At 43.4% G+C, this 14,241-nt stretch overlaps 1 protein-coding gene across 6 annotated transcripts in view; it reads left to right on the top strand.

Moving 5' to 3' along the window:
- Positions 1-7,558: 7,558 nt before the first annotated feature.
- Ddo (D-aspartate oxidase) overlaps positions 7,559-14,241 on the top strand; it is a 51,188-nt gene continuing 44,505 nt past the window's right edge. For 3 of the 6 annotated variants that reach the window (XM_031347917.1, XM_031347919.1, XM_031347915.1), the window contains exons 1-3: positions 7,559-7,639; positions 9,128-9,302; positions 10,448-10,556. In XM_031347917.1, the coding sequence (XP_031203777.1) occupies positions 9,131-9,302; positions 10,448-10,556 (281 nt within the window). In that variant the 5' untranslated portion in view covers positions 7,559-7,639; positions 9,128-9,130. Of the gene's footprint in view, positions 7,640-9,127; positions 9,303-10,447; positions 10,609-14,241 lie in introns of those variants that run through there. The other 3 variants (XM_031347916.1, XM_031347920.1, XM_031347918.1) reach the window with 3 other exon arrangements.

The following is a 14,241-nucleotide window of genomic DNA, read 5'->3' on the forward strand; positions in this document are numbered from 1 at the left end:
GCCCTACTTGATCGTGGTGGATGATGATTTTGATGTGTTCTTGGATTTGGTTTACAATAATTTTATTGAGTATTTTTTCATTGATATTCATAAGTGAGATTGGTCTGAAGTTCTCTTTTTTGGTTGGGTCCTTGTATGGTTTAGGTATCAGAGTAATTGTGGCTTCATAGAATGAATTTGGTAGTGTTCCTTCTGTTTCTATTTTATGGAATAGCTTGAGGAATATTGGTATCATGTCTTCTTTGAAAGTGTGGTAAAATTCTGCACTAAACCCATGTAGCCCTGGGCTTTTTTTGGTTGAGAGGTTTTTAATGACTTCTTCTATTTCCTTAGGGGATATAGGCCTGTTTATATAGGACCTTCTCTTGATTTAACTTTGGTATTTGGTATCTGTCTAGAAAACCATCTCTTTCATCTAGATTTTCCAGTTTTGTTAAGTATAGGCTTTTGTAGTAGGATCTGATGATGTTTTTGAATTTCCTCTGTTTCTGTTGTTATGTTCCCCTTTTAATTTTTGATTTTGTTAATTTGTATACTGCCTCTGGGCCCTTTAGTTAGTTTGGATAGGGGTTTATCTATCTTGCTGATTCTCTCAAAGAACCTGCTTTTGGTTTTGTTGATTCTTTGTATTGTTCTCTTTGTTTTTATTTGGTTGATTTCAGCCATGAGTTTGACTATTTCTTGCCTTCTACTCCTCTTGGGTGTGTTTGCTTCTTTTAGTTCTAGAGCTCTCAAGTGTGCTGTTAAGTTGCTAGTGTAAGATCTTTCCAGTTTCTTTACCAGGGCACTTAGTGCTATGAATTTTCCTCTTCGCACTGCTTTCACTGGGCCTCATTAGTTTGGGTATGATGTGTTAACATTTTCATTAAATTCCAGGAAGTCTTTAATTTCTTTCTTTATTTCTTTCCTGACCAAGTTATAATTGAGTAGAGAATTGTTCAGTTTCCACATGTATATGGGATTTCTGTTGTTTTTGCTGTTATTGAAGACCATCCTTATTCCTGGTGATCTGATAGGATGCATGGAATTATTTCAATCTTCTTGTATTCATTGAGGGTTGTTTTATGACCAATTATATGGTTGATTTTGGAGAAGGTACAACAGGGTGCTGAGAAGAAAGTATATTCTTTTGTTTTAGGGTGAAATGTTCTGTAGATATCTGTTAAATCCATTTGGTTCATAACCTCTCTTAGTTTTACTGTGTCTCTGTTTAGTTTCAATGACCTGTCCATTGGTGAGAGTAGGGTGTTGAAGTCTTCCACTATTATTGTGTGGGGTTCAATGTGTGTCTGGAGGTTTAGTAAAGTTACTGTTATGAATGTGAATGTGGGTGCCCTTACATTTGGGGCATAGATGCTCAGAATTGAGACTTTCTCTTGATAGATTTTTCCTTTGATGACTATGAAGTGACCTTCCTTATCACATTTAATACCTTTTGTTTGAAAGTCTATTTTATTGGATATTAGGATGGCAACTCCTTCTTTCCTGGGATCATCTCCTTGGAAGACCTTTTTCCATCCTTTTACACTGAGATATTGTCTGTCTTTGTTATTGAGGTGTGTTTCTTGTATGCAGCAAAGTGCTAGATCTTGTTTGCATATCCAGTCTGTTAGTTTACGTCGTTTTATGGGTGAGTTGAGCCCATTAATATTGAGAGATATTAAAGACAGATGACTGGTGGTTCCTGGTATGTTTGTTTTTGTAGGTGGATTTAAGTGCTTGTAGTTTTCTCCTTTTGGCTTTATTGTGAGATGCTTAATATCTTATCTTTTCTTTGGTGTAGTTACCTTCCTTGTGTTGGAGTTTTCCTTCAAGGATCCTCTGTAGGGCTGAATTGGTAGATAGATAATGTTTGAATTTGGTTTTGTCCTGGAATATTTTGTTTTCTCCATCTATGTTGATTGAGAGTTTGGCTAGGCTAGTAGCTTGGTCTGGCATTTGTGTTTTCTGAGAGTCTGCACTACCTCTGACTAGGATCTTCTGGCTTTCATAGTCTCTGTTGAGAAGTCTGGTGTAATTCTGATAGGTCTACCTTTGTTATGTTACTTGTCCCTTTTCCCTTGCAGCTTTTAGAACAAAGAAAGAGGCTCTTTCTTTGTTCTGTGCATTTAGTGTTTTGATTATTATGTAATGAGAGGATTTTTTTTCTGGCCTCATTTATTTGATGTTCTATAGGCTTCTTGTACCCTTATGGTCATCTCTTTCTTTAGGTTGGGGGAAGTGTTCTTCTATGATTTTGTTGAAGACATTTTCAGGTCTTTTGAGCTGGGAATCTTTGTTCTCTTCTATTCTGATTATTCTTAGATTTGGTCTTTTCATTCTGTCCTGAATTTCCTGGATGCTTTGGGTTAGGAATATTTTATGTTTTGAATTTTCTTTGATAGTTGTGTCAATCTCTTCTATGGTATCTTCTCCACCAGAGATTCTCTCTTCTATCTCTTGTATTCTGTTGATGATATTTACATCTGTAATTCATGACCTCTTTCTTAGGTTTTCCATTTCCAGGTTTGCCTCTGTTTGTGTTTTCTTTATTGTTTTTACTTCTACTTTTAGGTCTTGGACTGCTTTATTCAGTGCCTTTACCTGTTTGATTGTGTTATCCTGTATTTCTTTCAGTGAGTTATTTATATCCTCCTTAAAGGACTCTATTAGCTTCATGAGATAGAATTTGAAGTCAGAGTCCTGATTTTCAGATGTGTTGGTGTATTCAGGGCTTGCTGTGGTGGTAGAACTGGGTTCTGATGATGCCCATATATATTAGCTTCTGTTGCTTATGGTCTTGTGCTTGCCTTTTCCCATCTGGTTGTCCCTGGTGTTTGCTGGTCTGGGTGACTCTGTTTGGAGTCTGTCTCTTTTGTCTCTGGGTTGCTTCAGGTCTCCTGGTAGGCCTGTGGCTCTGGCTGTGGCAGATCACCTGTGAGGCCTTCTAGCTAGGGGCTCTTCAGAGGGGCAGAGAAGTTGCTGATCTGTTGCCCTGGCTGCAGTAGATTTCCTGGAAGGCCTTTAGACTGTTGGGTCTTAGAAGAACAGTCAGGCTGTTGTCCTGTGTGACGATGTTCTCTGGGGGGTGGGGGGGAGAGGGTGTCTACTGATTGTGGTTTCTGTTTCCCAACTGCTCTGAGTGCAACAGATCCTCTGGGCTGGTTCAGGATATGATGTCTCCAAGGCAGCAGACTAGCCAGCAGTCTGTCCCAGAAGAAAGGACTGGGCAGCTTAGGAAAGACTCTTCACCAACTCTACATTTGACAGAGGGCTAATATCCAAAATATAAAAAGAACTCAAGAAGTTAGACACCAGCAAACCAAATAACCCAATTTAAAAGTGGAGTACAGAGCTAAACAGAGAATTCTCAACAAAGGGGTCTCTAAAGTCCAAGAGCAAATGTTCGGTGTCTTTAAGTCATCAGAGAAATCCAAATCAAAATGACTCTGAGATTCTCACACCAATCAGAATGGCTAACATCAAACACTCAAACAACAGCACATGTTGGAGAGGATGTGGAGCAAGGGGGACACTCCTCCATTGCTGGTGGGAGTGGAAACTTGTACAAATACTCAGGAAATAAATTTGGCAGGGTCTCAGAAAATTGAGAATAGGTTTACCTCATGACTCAGCTATACCACTTCTGGGCATATACCCAGAAGATGTTCCAGCACATCACAAGGACACTTGCTCCCCTATGTTCATAGTGACCTTGTTTATAATAACCAGAAACTGGAAATAACCCAGACACCCTTCAAACAAAGAATGGATAAAGAAAATGTAGCTCATTTACATAATAGAATTCTACATTGTGAAACTTGCAGGCAAGTGGATAGAACTTGAGACTATCATCCTGAGTGAGGTAACCCAGTCCCAAAAGGAAATGCATGGTATGTACTCACTTATAAGTACAGGATAGCCATGCTACAACTCACGGACCCAAAAAAAGCTAAATAATAAGATGGGCCCAAAAGTTCAAGGAGGATGCTTGAACCTCACTCTGAACTGGAAATAGAATTGCCAACAGAGTTGGATGGGGGGAGGGAACTGGGTGGGAGAGAGGATGAGGAGTAGAAAGGGAAGGGGGGTGGAATCAGATGTAGACAAAGCCTGGGAGTGAGGGCCAGGAGAGTGAATAGAAATTGGTGTGGGAAAGAGATGAGGCATCTCTAGGATGTGCCAGAGACCTAGAATGGGGAAGGCTCCAGAGAGTCTATAGGGTGACTCTAGCTGAGGCTTCTAGCCAAGGAGGATATAAAGCCTGAAGGAGCTACCTCCTGTAGCCAGGCAGGACTCCCAGTGGAGGGATAAGAACACCAACATAGTCATAAAAGCTCCGACAAAAAAATTGTCCTGCCTATAAGAAGTGCCACAGAGATTGAGGGAATAGCTATCCCATGGGCTTGCAGACAGGAACCTAGCATAACTGTCCTCTGAGAGGTTCCACCAAGCAGCTGGCCAAAACAGAAATAGAGACTCACAGCCAAACATTAGACGGAGCTCTGGAAGTCTTGTGGAAGAGTTGGGGAAAGGATTGAAGAACCTGGAAGGGATAGGGATTCTGAAAGAAGACCAAGAGACTCAACTAACCTGTACCCTTGGGGGCTCCCAGAGTCTGAGCCAACCAAAGATTACACAAGGCCTGGACCTAGCCACTCCCTCCCCCGACACGTATATGCAGCAGAAGTGTAGCCTGGTCTTTATGCAGGTCCTCCAACAGCTGGAGCCAGGGCTCACTCTGAGCATGTTGCCTGCCTGTGGATCCTGTCCAGGCCCCTAACTGGGCTGTCTGGTCATGGCCTCAATGGGAGAGGATACACCTAGTACTGCAGTGGCTTGAGGTATCATGGTAGGTTGGTACCCAACGGGGACTTCACCCTTCTCAGAGATGGAGGGGAAAGATAGGAGGAGGAGTGGTGTGAAGGGGGGACTGGAAGGAAATTGGGGGTTGTGATCAGAATGTAAAGTGAGTAACTAGGAAAAGTAATGGAAAAATATAAATAAATAAGTAAAATGACCACACACACACAAAGAAACCCTTAAATCTTTTAAAGACTTTGAAGTGTTCCTTGACAGATGAACTACTCTGTAAGCATTTCCTGATTTTATAGCTGTGTTCAATAAAACATGGATACCACCTGGGATGTAGTGCAGTCTACATTTGGTTTTTAATTCTCAAATCCTGATAGCTCCTAAAACTCTTAGCACCCAGAGGGTTAGGAGTATGCTGGCACATTGACTTGTCGAGCACTTCTGTCATGAAGGATCCTTCTCACAGAAAGGGGCAAGGCATGATGAGAAGGTAAAGACTTTCAGCATCCTCCCTCAGATGCCACGGAAGTGCAATGGGATCCTCAGAGCTATAGCCAGTCACATCTGTGGATGTAAGTCAACATAAACATCTGAAAGGACAACTGTGGTGGATGGAATATGCTTGGTCCAGGGAGTGGCACTATTAGGAGGTGTGGCCCTGCTGGAGTAGGTGTATCACTGTGGGTGTGGGCTTTAAGACTCTCATCCTAGCTGCCTGAAACTCAGTCTTCTATTTGGCTTTAGAACAAGATGTAGAACTCTCAGTTCCTCCTGCACCATGGCTGCCTGGACACTGCCATGTTTCCCACCTTGATGATAATGGACTGAACCTCAGAACCTGTAAGCCAGCCCCAGTTACATGTTGTCCTTCTAAGAGTTGCCTTGGTCATGGTATCTGTTCATGGCAGTAAAACCCTAACTAAGACCACAGGGTTAGCAGTTTCCTTCTGGCTCTTCATCTGCAGCCTTTATATCAGACTAAGCATCCCCGAGGTCTGTGAGGTACTGCAGCACCCAGTGTGACTAAGCATCCCTGAGGTCTGTGAGGTGCTGCAGCAAATGACTCAAACCCAGTGTGGGCATCCTAGGGCCCCAGATTTGTGGTGCTACTGATAGACCCGAGGCACAAGGCACAACTCAAGGTTTGAGATTGGCATCTGACCTTTGATAAGGGGTTAGTCTTAAGAACTGAGCCTTCAACCTATGACATCAGATGCCATCTTCAAGTAGAAGGTGCCAAAATTGAATTGAAAGAGAATCCTGCTGAAAGGGATGTGTCTGCTGGAGAATCTGCTATATTGGTTGCTGGATGTGTGTGGAGAAAGAATCCATCTCCCTAGTCATAGACATGTTCCATTTTCCATGACTTTGAGATTGTGGGCATGGAGGGAAAATGACCCTTTTCCCCCTTTTGACACCTGGATAGCCTTGTATAGAATCTTACCTAGCTGAGCTCGCCAGAGGCTCACAGCCACATGCAAAGGGAATTATCTTTCTCCGTGTTTTCAGATGGGAAGACAGATTGAGACAGCTGCTGATTTGCTTAAGATAAGACAGTGAGGATCCTGCTTTGACAAAGATGATCAATGACTTGGTTGAGAGCACGAGTCTGGAGTCTGTTACTCAGAATGGCCTTTGTCACACGAGAGACCATGGGCTTGCCTCGGTGTCGTGGAGCCTCAGTTTATATCTCTATAGAATAAGGAGGGTGCACCTCATTTCATAGGATAGCAGTGTTACACAGTGACACAGGCATGGCTAAAGCTAAATCTCCCATTAGTATATTAATATGTTTAATATTTTTAATATTATTATATTAAATATTACCTGGGTTGGAGAAATGGCTCAGCAATTAACAGGCATTGCTCTTCCAGTGGTCCAGAGTTTAGTTGCCAGCAAATATATCAGGCAGCTCACAACCACCTGCAACTCCAGCTCCAGGGCATCTGATGCCCTCTTCTGGCCTTCATGGGCACTATGCTCATGTGTACATACCCCAACAGACCACAGCAATTTAAATACAAAGCAAATCTTTTTTTGTTTGTTTGTTTTTGTTTGTTTGTTTGTTTGTTTGTTTGTTTTTTTCGAGACAGGGTTTCTCTGTGTAGCCTTGGCTGTCCTGGAACTCACTCTGTAGACCACGCTGGCCTCGAACTCAGAAATCCTCCTGCCTCTGCCTCCCAAGTGCTGGGATTAAAGGCATGCATCACCACTGCCCAGCGAAAGCAAATCTTTGAAATATATTATCACTTCTGTGATACATCCAATTTCTTCTTTAGAAACAAACAACTTTAATGCGATCAGTGCTTTGCACACAGTTGACACTCAGCAAATATGGGTTCCCGTCTACAAATATTTGGTTCATCTTACCTTATTTTCTGAATAGATTGTCCAGCTGCCACCAGGCTGGCATCTCAGCTATCAACAACTTTGAACAGTGCAACAGGGAAACGGGTATTTGGTTCTAGCTGGGACTTTCTGGAAGTCAGACCATTCGTTTATTTACCACACAAACAAATCAGCGGGAGAAACTCCAGGCTGGTGGCAAGCTGAAGTGCTTGGAAGCTAGACAAAGACAGGTCATGGAAAATGAAACTTCCCCTGCAGGCTTGGAAAGAGGCAGCTCCACAGAGCTTACACGCTCCTCTCTCCCGGGGAATGAGAGGCAGACAAGGCTGCATGGACCAATGGAGTGTAAGCTTAGAGAGAGTGCCCTTAATAATTTCCCCAATGGGAAGGAGTTTTGTTTTCCCTGTCTCTTTGGAGACTAGGCTAACAGGTTACTGGAAAACAAGTGTTGGTGCCAGGGCCTCCGGTGGATACCAGACTGCTTTTTCAGAGACAGGTATTTGAATCCTCACCTTTGGCTCAGGGGTCTTTTGGTATGCACTCTGGGCTTTTAGGGGTGTGTCTTGGTGGGATTGGGGCCAGAGATTGACAGGTCACACTATACCAGGATCGGTCTTATGTTTCTGGCTCTCTTTTCACTCCACTGGCAGCTGGTTATTCTTAGCCACAGATTGCTTTTCGCCCTAGTGTTAACTTATTAGAGTTGTGGAGCAAGGCTGCTGGGCAGGCAAGGGCACCGTGAAATGGTGGCTAGTAAGATCATGGCTGTCTGTCTTCTATCACCTCCTCTGGAAACATGTCCAGAATCCCCCTCTCCCAGTCTTCCCCACTGGACCGTCTCCTGCTGGGACCTTCTCTTGTCTTTCTTCAGCCCTGGCAGTCTGACCTGCTTACCTGCTCAGAAACGAACACAGCTCAGTAGTAGGAAAAGCACACATTAAACGTCTCTGAAAGGCTTCAAGGGCTCACAGAGTGGGAGCTGAGTGGAGTGAGGTAGGAGGCAGAGAGCCACCTGTAGCCAGGCCTCATGGTGTCTGCTATGCCCCACTCCACCTGGCCTAATGTCCTGTTCACTGCCACTTGCCAGAGGCAAGGGCTTTAGGCAGACAACCCAAGCAGCTGGCTGAGTGTTAGAACTTTACCCCTAAAGAATGGCAATAACTAAGTGGAGCAATTACTTTTTGTCCACTTGCCTTAATTTGGAATTGAGCCAGACAGGGATTTGGGCATGGAGCACACACAGGAAGATGAGGAAGTAAAGGCAGGCGGAAAGCTGACAGGTCGGCAGGAAGCAATGGATTCCTGCTGCCTGTGCAGAGAGGTTGGAGGACACCGAGGAGAGAGTCATTGCCACTCTCTTTACCTTCTACAGAAGATGTCAGCCTTGGAGTGCCTGGCATAGGCATCTGGTACCTACATTTTCCCTACACCCTCCCACAGGAGACAACCTCAGTGGCCTGCCATTCACCACTTAAGGGAGCCAGTAAGAATTCATTTGGTGCTATCTTAAGTTGAGGGCAGAGAGGCTAAAAGACCACGGCCATTCCTTCCTGTTATGCAGTCATCCCTGGCAGCCAGAGAGGAGCTCTGTGCCTGCTCCCCAGAGGCCTAGGAGCAGAAGTCACAGCTCAGCTGCTTCCCGGACTAGCTGACCTCCCCAGCACTCCTTAGAAGGTGCCCATAGGGGAAAAGTCCAGGCAAGGGCACCATGACTAGAATCCTACCCCCAAATGCCATGTGATTACTGCTGGTGAGCAAATCTAGGCTGATTCTGTTTTGGTAGCGACTGCTTGGAGAGAGGCCTCCATGTTCCGCACTGTTATTTATGGAATGAGAGTTTAAAGGGTTGCCGGGCCACGCCCTCTGAAACATCAGGAGGAAGTTTTCCTCTGAGAGGCTGCCCAATGTAAGAACTGTAGAGTCGGACTTCATTCGGGCAGAATAATGCCCTAAGCAAGGTGGGCCTTTGCGTTTTCCTTCTTAGGCCATGGACACTGTGTGTATTGCGGTCATCGGTGCTGGTGTGATAGGGTTGTCTACCGCCTCATGCATTTCCCAGCTGGTCCCCGGATGCTCTGTTACTGTCATCTCAGACAGGTTCACTCCTGATACCACCAGTAATGTAGCAGCCGGGATGCTGATCCCTCACACGTATCCAGGTGAGAGACGCTCATTCCCCACTAGGCACCTTTCTTGAGACCACTTCCCAGAGTTCCTTTGCTTACAATAGGCCTGGGTGATCCTGAAGATTGCCTGGTGTCCCCTAAGTCATCTTTAAAGGAGGCACCCCATTTCCTCCAAATCACAGGGGCCTCGGTTCTCTCTGTGGCTGGGTGCCTCGCTCTCCGGGATCAGCTTCCTTTTCTTTCTGCTGTTGTTAGATGAAGGCTTTGATTCAGTCCCCATACTTAGACATGATTCAGACCAAACATTTTCTGCTCCATGCCTGTCCAGCGGCAGGCTCTTGGGAGGATTAAATGAGCTAATCACAGAATTCAGAACAATACCCTGCACAGAGTCGGCCCTCTATCAGCATGTGCAATTACTCCTGCCTCTGTGGCTAGGACAGTTTTGCTTGACCAGCACTTGAATATGAATTAGCTCGATCTACAGTTGAATTGGAACTGTCTGTTATTTGGGGATGATTGCTGTAGCGCGTGGCTCTTAGCCACCAGTCTGTTGTTTTTAGGTTCAGGGGCAGGAACACGGGGATGCATATTAAATCAGCTCTCTACACTAACATAGGCCATGGGAAGACAGTTCATTGAGGTCTAATGTAATTCTGCAGTACAACTATTATGTATTCTTTATTTCTAAACAAGCAGCCCATCTGCAATTTGGGGAGAGAGTATGGCACTCACATGGGTCCACTTTTTATTTATGTCAATGCTTAGTCAGTATTACAGAAATATTTATTGATTCTATAACCAGTGCTTTATTTAAAAGTCTTGCTACTAATAAATTCTTATTGACCTAGGGTCCCTGCTTGTCACATACCCTGTTTCCAGTCCTCTTATAAGGAGCCCCCCAATTCTTTCTATTGTCCCAGAAATGTGCCTGGCTGGATTTCCCAGTAATACACCCATTCCTTCTCAGGCTGGCATCTTGGGACTATACCTTGTACTAAAGACAGTCTAGCCTGTTTCCACTCCATCAGTAGATCATTACAAGAGTGAGTCAGGTAGACATAGCAACATTTAAAATTCTGGGAATTCTGTCCAGATGTTCCCCCTTGACTATGCTTGTGGCAGAAGTCACAGGCATTTCCTTCATGCCACCCCTGTTTTTCTCCATGACCCCTCAGATACCCCGGTGCCCACGCAGAAGCGATGGTTTAGAGAGACCTTTCAACACCTTTCTGAAATCGCCAAGTCTGCAGAGGCTGCAGATGCGGGTGTTCACCTGGTGTCCGGGTAAGGAAAGGAATCTGAAGTTGTTGTAGAGTAAGCTGCACAGAGAGCAGAGGTCAGTAGAACATTTATCAGCCTTAGGGAGAAAAGACTTCAGAGAACCTGAGAAATAGTACTTACAGATTTAGGGGAATTGTTTATTTTTGTTTTGTTTTTAACAATAAATAATCACTGCCATTTCTTGTCACATACACACACACACACACACACACATACACACACACACACATATATATATAATATAGAAGTATATTTTATATTATATAATACATAATATAATATTATATGTATAATGTGTTGTATATGTCTAATATATATAATATACACATGTATAGTATGTTGTATATGTATAATATTTGTAGAATATATTATATGTATACTATATTATATATGTATAATATATTATACATTTATAAATAGTATATATATTTATATAGTATAAATTATATATAATTTTCCTAAAGGGATGTAAAGTGATTTGTAAATATAGAAAAAAACAAGCCAAGGTCCTGAATAGCAAATAAACCCTGAGTGTGGGTGTGTGGAGGGTGGCACAGCTGATGGAAAGCCAAGAGATGAGACACAGGCATGGGGAGAGACCTTAGGCAGAGAAGTGTTTAATTTATCTGAGAATCGTCAGAAAGCAAGATGGCCTCCCAAAGTAAGTTTGTGCATCCATCACTAAAGCTGCTCTTTGGGAAGGCATAGTGTTGGAAACTGAGCTTAGGGCCTTGTGCATGCTAGGCATGTGCTCTACAACTGAGCTACATCTCCAGTCCTACATTATCTCTTAAAGTGTCATTTGGAAAACAGTATTTCTGAAACAATACATGTGTTTCTATTTGATTGTTAATGTCTGATTGGATGCACACCTAAGTGAGGTTTGAGAACAAAGCCAACTTAACATTTCTAACACAGTCAGCACTCAAAACATGAGGGTTTCATCCTACATTCCCCTAAGCAGAGGTTGCTAAATATTCTAGCATCTTTAATTCAGGCCATCTAATTAAAAAGACGTTTGTCACCCATGGGTTTTGTTTTTTCTGTTTTGTTTTGTTTTGTTTTCCAAGACAGGGTTTCTCTGTGTAGCCCTGGCTGTCCTGGAACTCACTCTGTAGACCAGGCTGGCCTCGAACTCAGAAATCCGTCTGCTTCTGCCTCCTAAGTGCTGGGATTAAAGGCGTGTGCCACCACTGCCAGGCATCTCCATGTTATCCTATGTGCCAGCACAGCCCTCCGAGGAGCAGAGGGATGTTTTCAAGGGCAATTTTATCTTTGTAATATTAAGACAATTTTAAAAGTACCAGTCTTGGAACTGGAGAGATGGCTCAGTGGTTAGGAGCATTTTCTGTTCTCATAGAGGACCTGGGTTCAGTTCCCAACACACACAACATTACTCACAATTCCCTGCACTTCCATTCCAGGGGCTCTGCTGTCCCCTTTGGCCACTGTATGTCTGCCTGCGCACAGTATCCATAAACATATGCAGGCACACATGCATGTACATATGATAAACAAATAACATTTTAAAAAACAGAAGAAAGAAAATGTGCCAGTCTCTCCATTCAATGCCAGGCCCCAAGGATGCCTCCCCTAAGTTCACGAGTGTATTGAGTGAACACTTGCATGAGAGTGCACACTTGTATCGAGTGCATGTTTGTGTCAGAAGGATTTCTATTCCTTCTTCCACGCCTTCCCTCACCATAGCACCACCAGGATGGATGTGAAATCCCTACTTTTCCAAAGCCCTTACCCCAAATGTCAGGTTTTCCTCAAACATGAAACATGGACTTCTTTTTATCAATGGCAGGGTCTAGTCTCTCTCTCCAATGTTAGTATTGAGCCATATTGAAGCACGGCATTTTCTGTGTTATGGTCATGCTTAACTTGTTCCAAAACCAATAGGAATTCATCAACATCGCCTCTAATTCTTAGAAGCTGATATGTTCCAATATTCTTTCCCTTCAGAATTAAGGCTCTACAAACGTCCCATGTATCTCTAATATGACCTTAATCTTCAATTCATTCCTTCAAGAGGAATTTTGGCAGCTCTCTCTGCAGCTGGTCTTCTAGCTCTTAGGGATGTGGCAATAGGGGACTTCATACACAGTAAATGCTTAATAAATATGAGTCTAGTGAATTTTGCAGAAGCCAGACATAGTCCTGTCCTCAAGTGGCTGTGGCCTATGAGGAATGTCCCAAATCTTACTAGTTACAAACGAAGCATCAGTTACCAGAGGCTGGAGTCCAGAGAGCTGTGGAGAGATATATCTAGAGAAGACACTTGCTTTAAAGACTTATCAGAAGCTGTGTAAGAAAAAGTGATTTCCATGAGACCCTCAAGGTGAGTGTAAGTTCATACAGGTGAAGGGACAGAGAGAGGCACACACACTGACCTGTCTCATGTGACTGTGGTGCACTGAAGAAATCATGTAAACCCATAGTGTTTAACACACTGAGGTGGCTTCAGATTTGCACTGCAAAGGCATTTTATCTGTACTGGAGAGACTAAATTGGGGAAAGAGAGATAATAGTGGGATAGATTGATAGTGAGAAGACAGAGTAGATGGATTAGCAAAATGCCTAAGAGGAGTCTTGATGAGCTTTCATAGCTAAACCAGACCATGGTGGCGACCCCTGAGGGAGAGGCAGGGGGATTTCTGTGAGTTTGAGGCCATCCTGGTCTACAGAATGAGTTCCAGGACAACCATAGCTACATAGGGAGATACTGTCTCAAAAAAAAAAAAGTTAATGGTGTGGGGAACTAGGGATCAAGGAGGGCTCTCATTAGCAACTGGCAAGATAATAAACATTTTAGACTTGGGCCCTGTTGGAGGGGGAAGTGCTAAAGTTGTGGAGGAGGACCCCAGAAACTAGTGAGGGTTTGCACATTGACAAGGAAAAAGACTTGCCGCGCCTAAGCTGCAATTCCTCCTTCCCAGGGTCTCCTCTCTGAGCAAACCAGTGTTCTTACAGACTCTAACTCTGGCGTGTCAGCAACACCCCAGGACCTAACAAGCCCAGGCATGGAGCAGCTACAGGCAGGCAGCCTGTTCCAAGCTTTTCTTTTTTTTTTTTAATCTAAAGTTTTGTTGTTAATTCTCTGAAAGTTTCAGACAATGAACTCTGACTGGATTCATCCAGTGTTACAAGCTTCTTGTTAATTACCAATAGTACTGTTGACCCTCCATCCCAACCGCACTGTGGTCCTAGCTCTCCCCTCCTTAGGCTCCTCTTGGTGACTCCTTACTTTATGACCTAGAACTTGACTTAAAAGTCACATGCCTGCTTCCTTCCATTTACCCAGGTTTGGTGATGCATACCTTTAATCCCAGCACTCAGGAGCTTGAGGCTAGAGGATCACTATGATTCGAAGGCCAGCCTGAGCGATCTTGCTAGTTTCAAGGCCAGCCAAAGTTTCATGGTGAGATACTGTCTCAAAACCAAACAAAATTCTACTAAATAAGATATGTTCAAAATCAAGGCTAACCTATGGATTCCTTACATTTTTCCTTTTCTTTATGTTAAGGGTTGTACAAAAACATTTCCTCTAAAATACACAGTCTCATTTAAATAAAGGAAATCATGGAAAAATTTTCAGAAAAAATAAAATTTTGTTTGTTTTGTTTTGTTTTGTTTTTTGTTTTCTCTGTGCAGTCCTGGCTATTCTGGAGCTCATTCTGTAAAC

The sequence above is a fragment of the Mastomys coucha genome, unplaced genomic scaffold, assembly GCF_008632895.1.
Source record: "Mastomys coucha isolate ucsf_1 unplaced genomic scaffold, UCSF_Mcou_1 pScaffold3, whole genome shotgun sequence".
Lineage (NCBI taxonomy): Eukaryota > Metazoa > Chordata > Mammalia > Rodentia > Muridae > Mastomys > Mastomys coucha.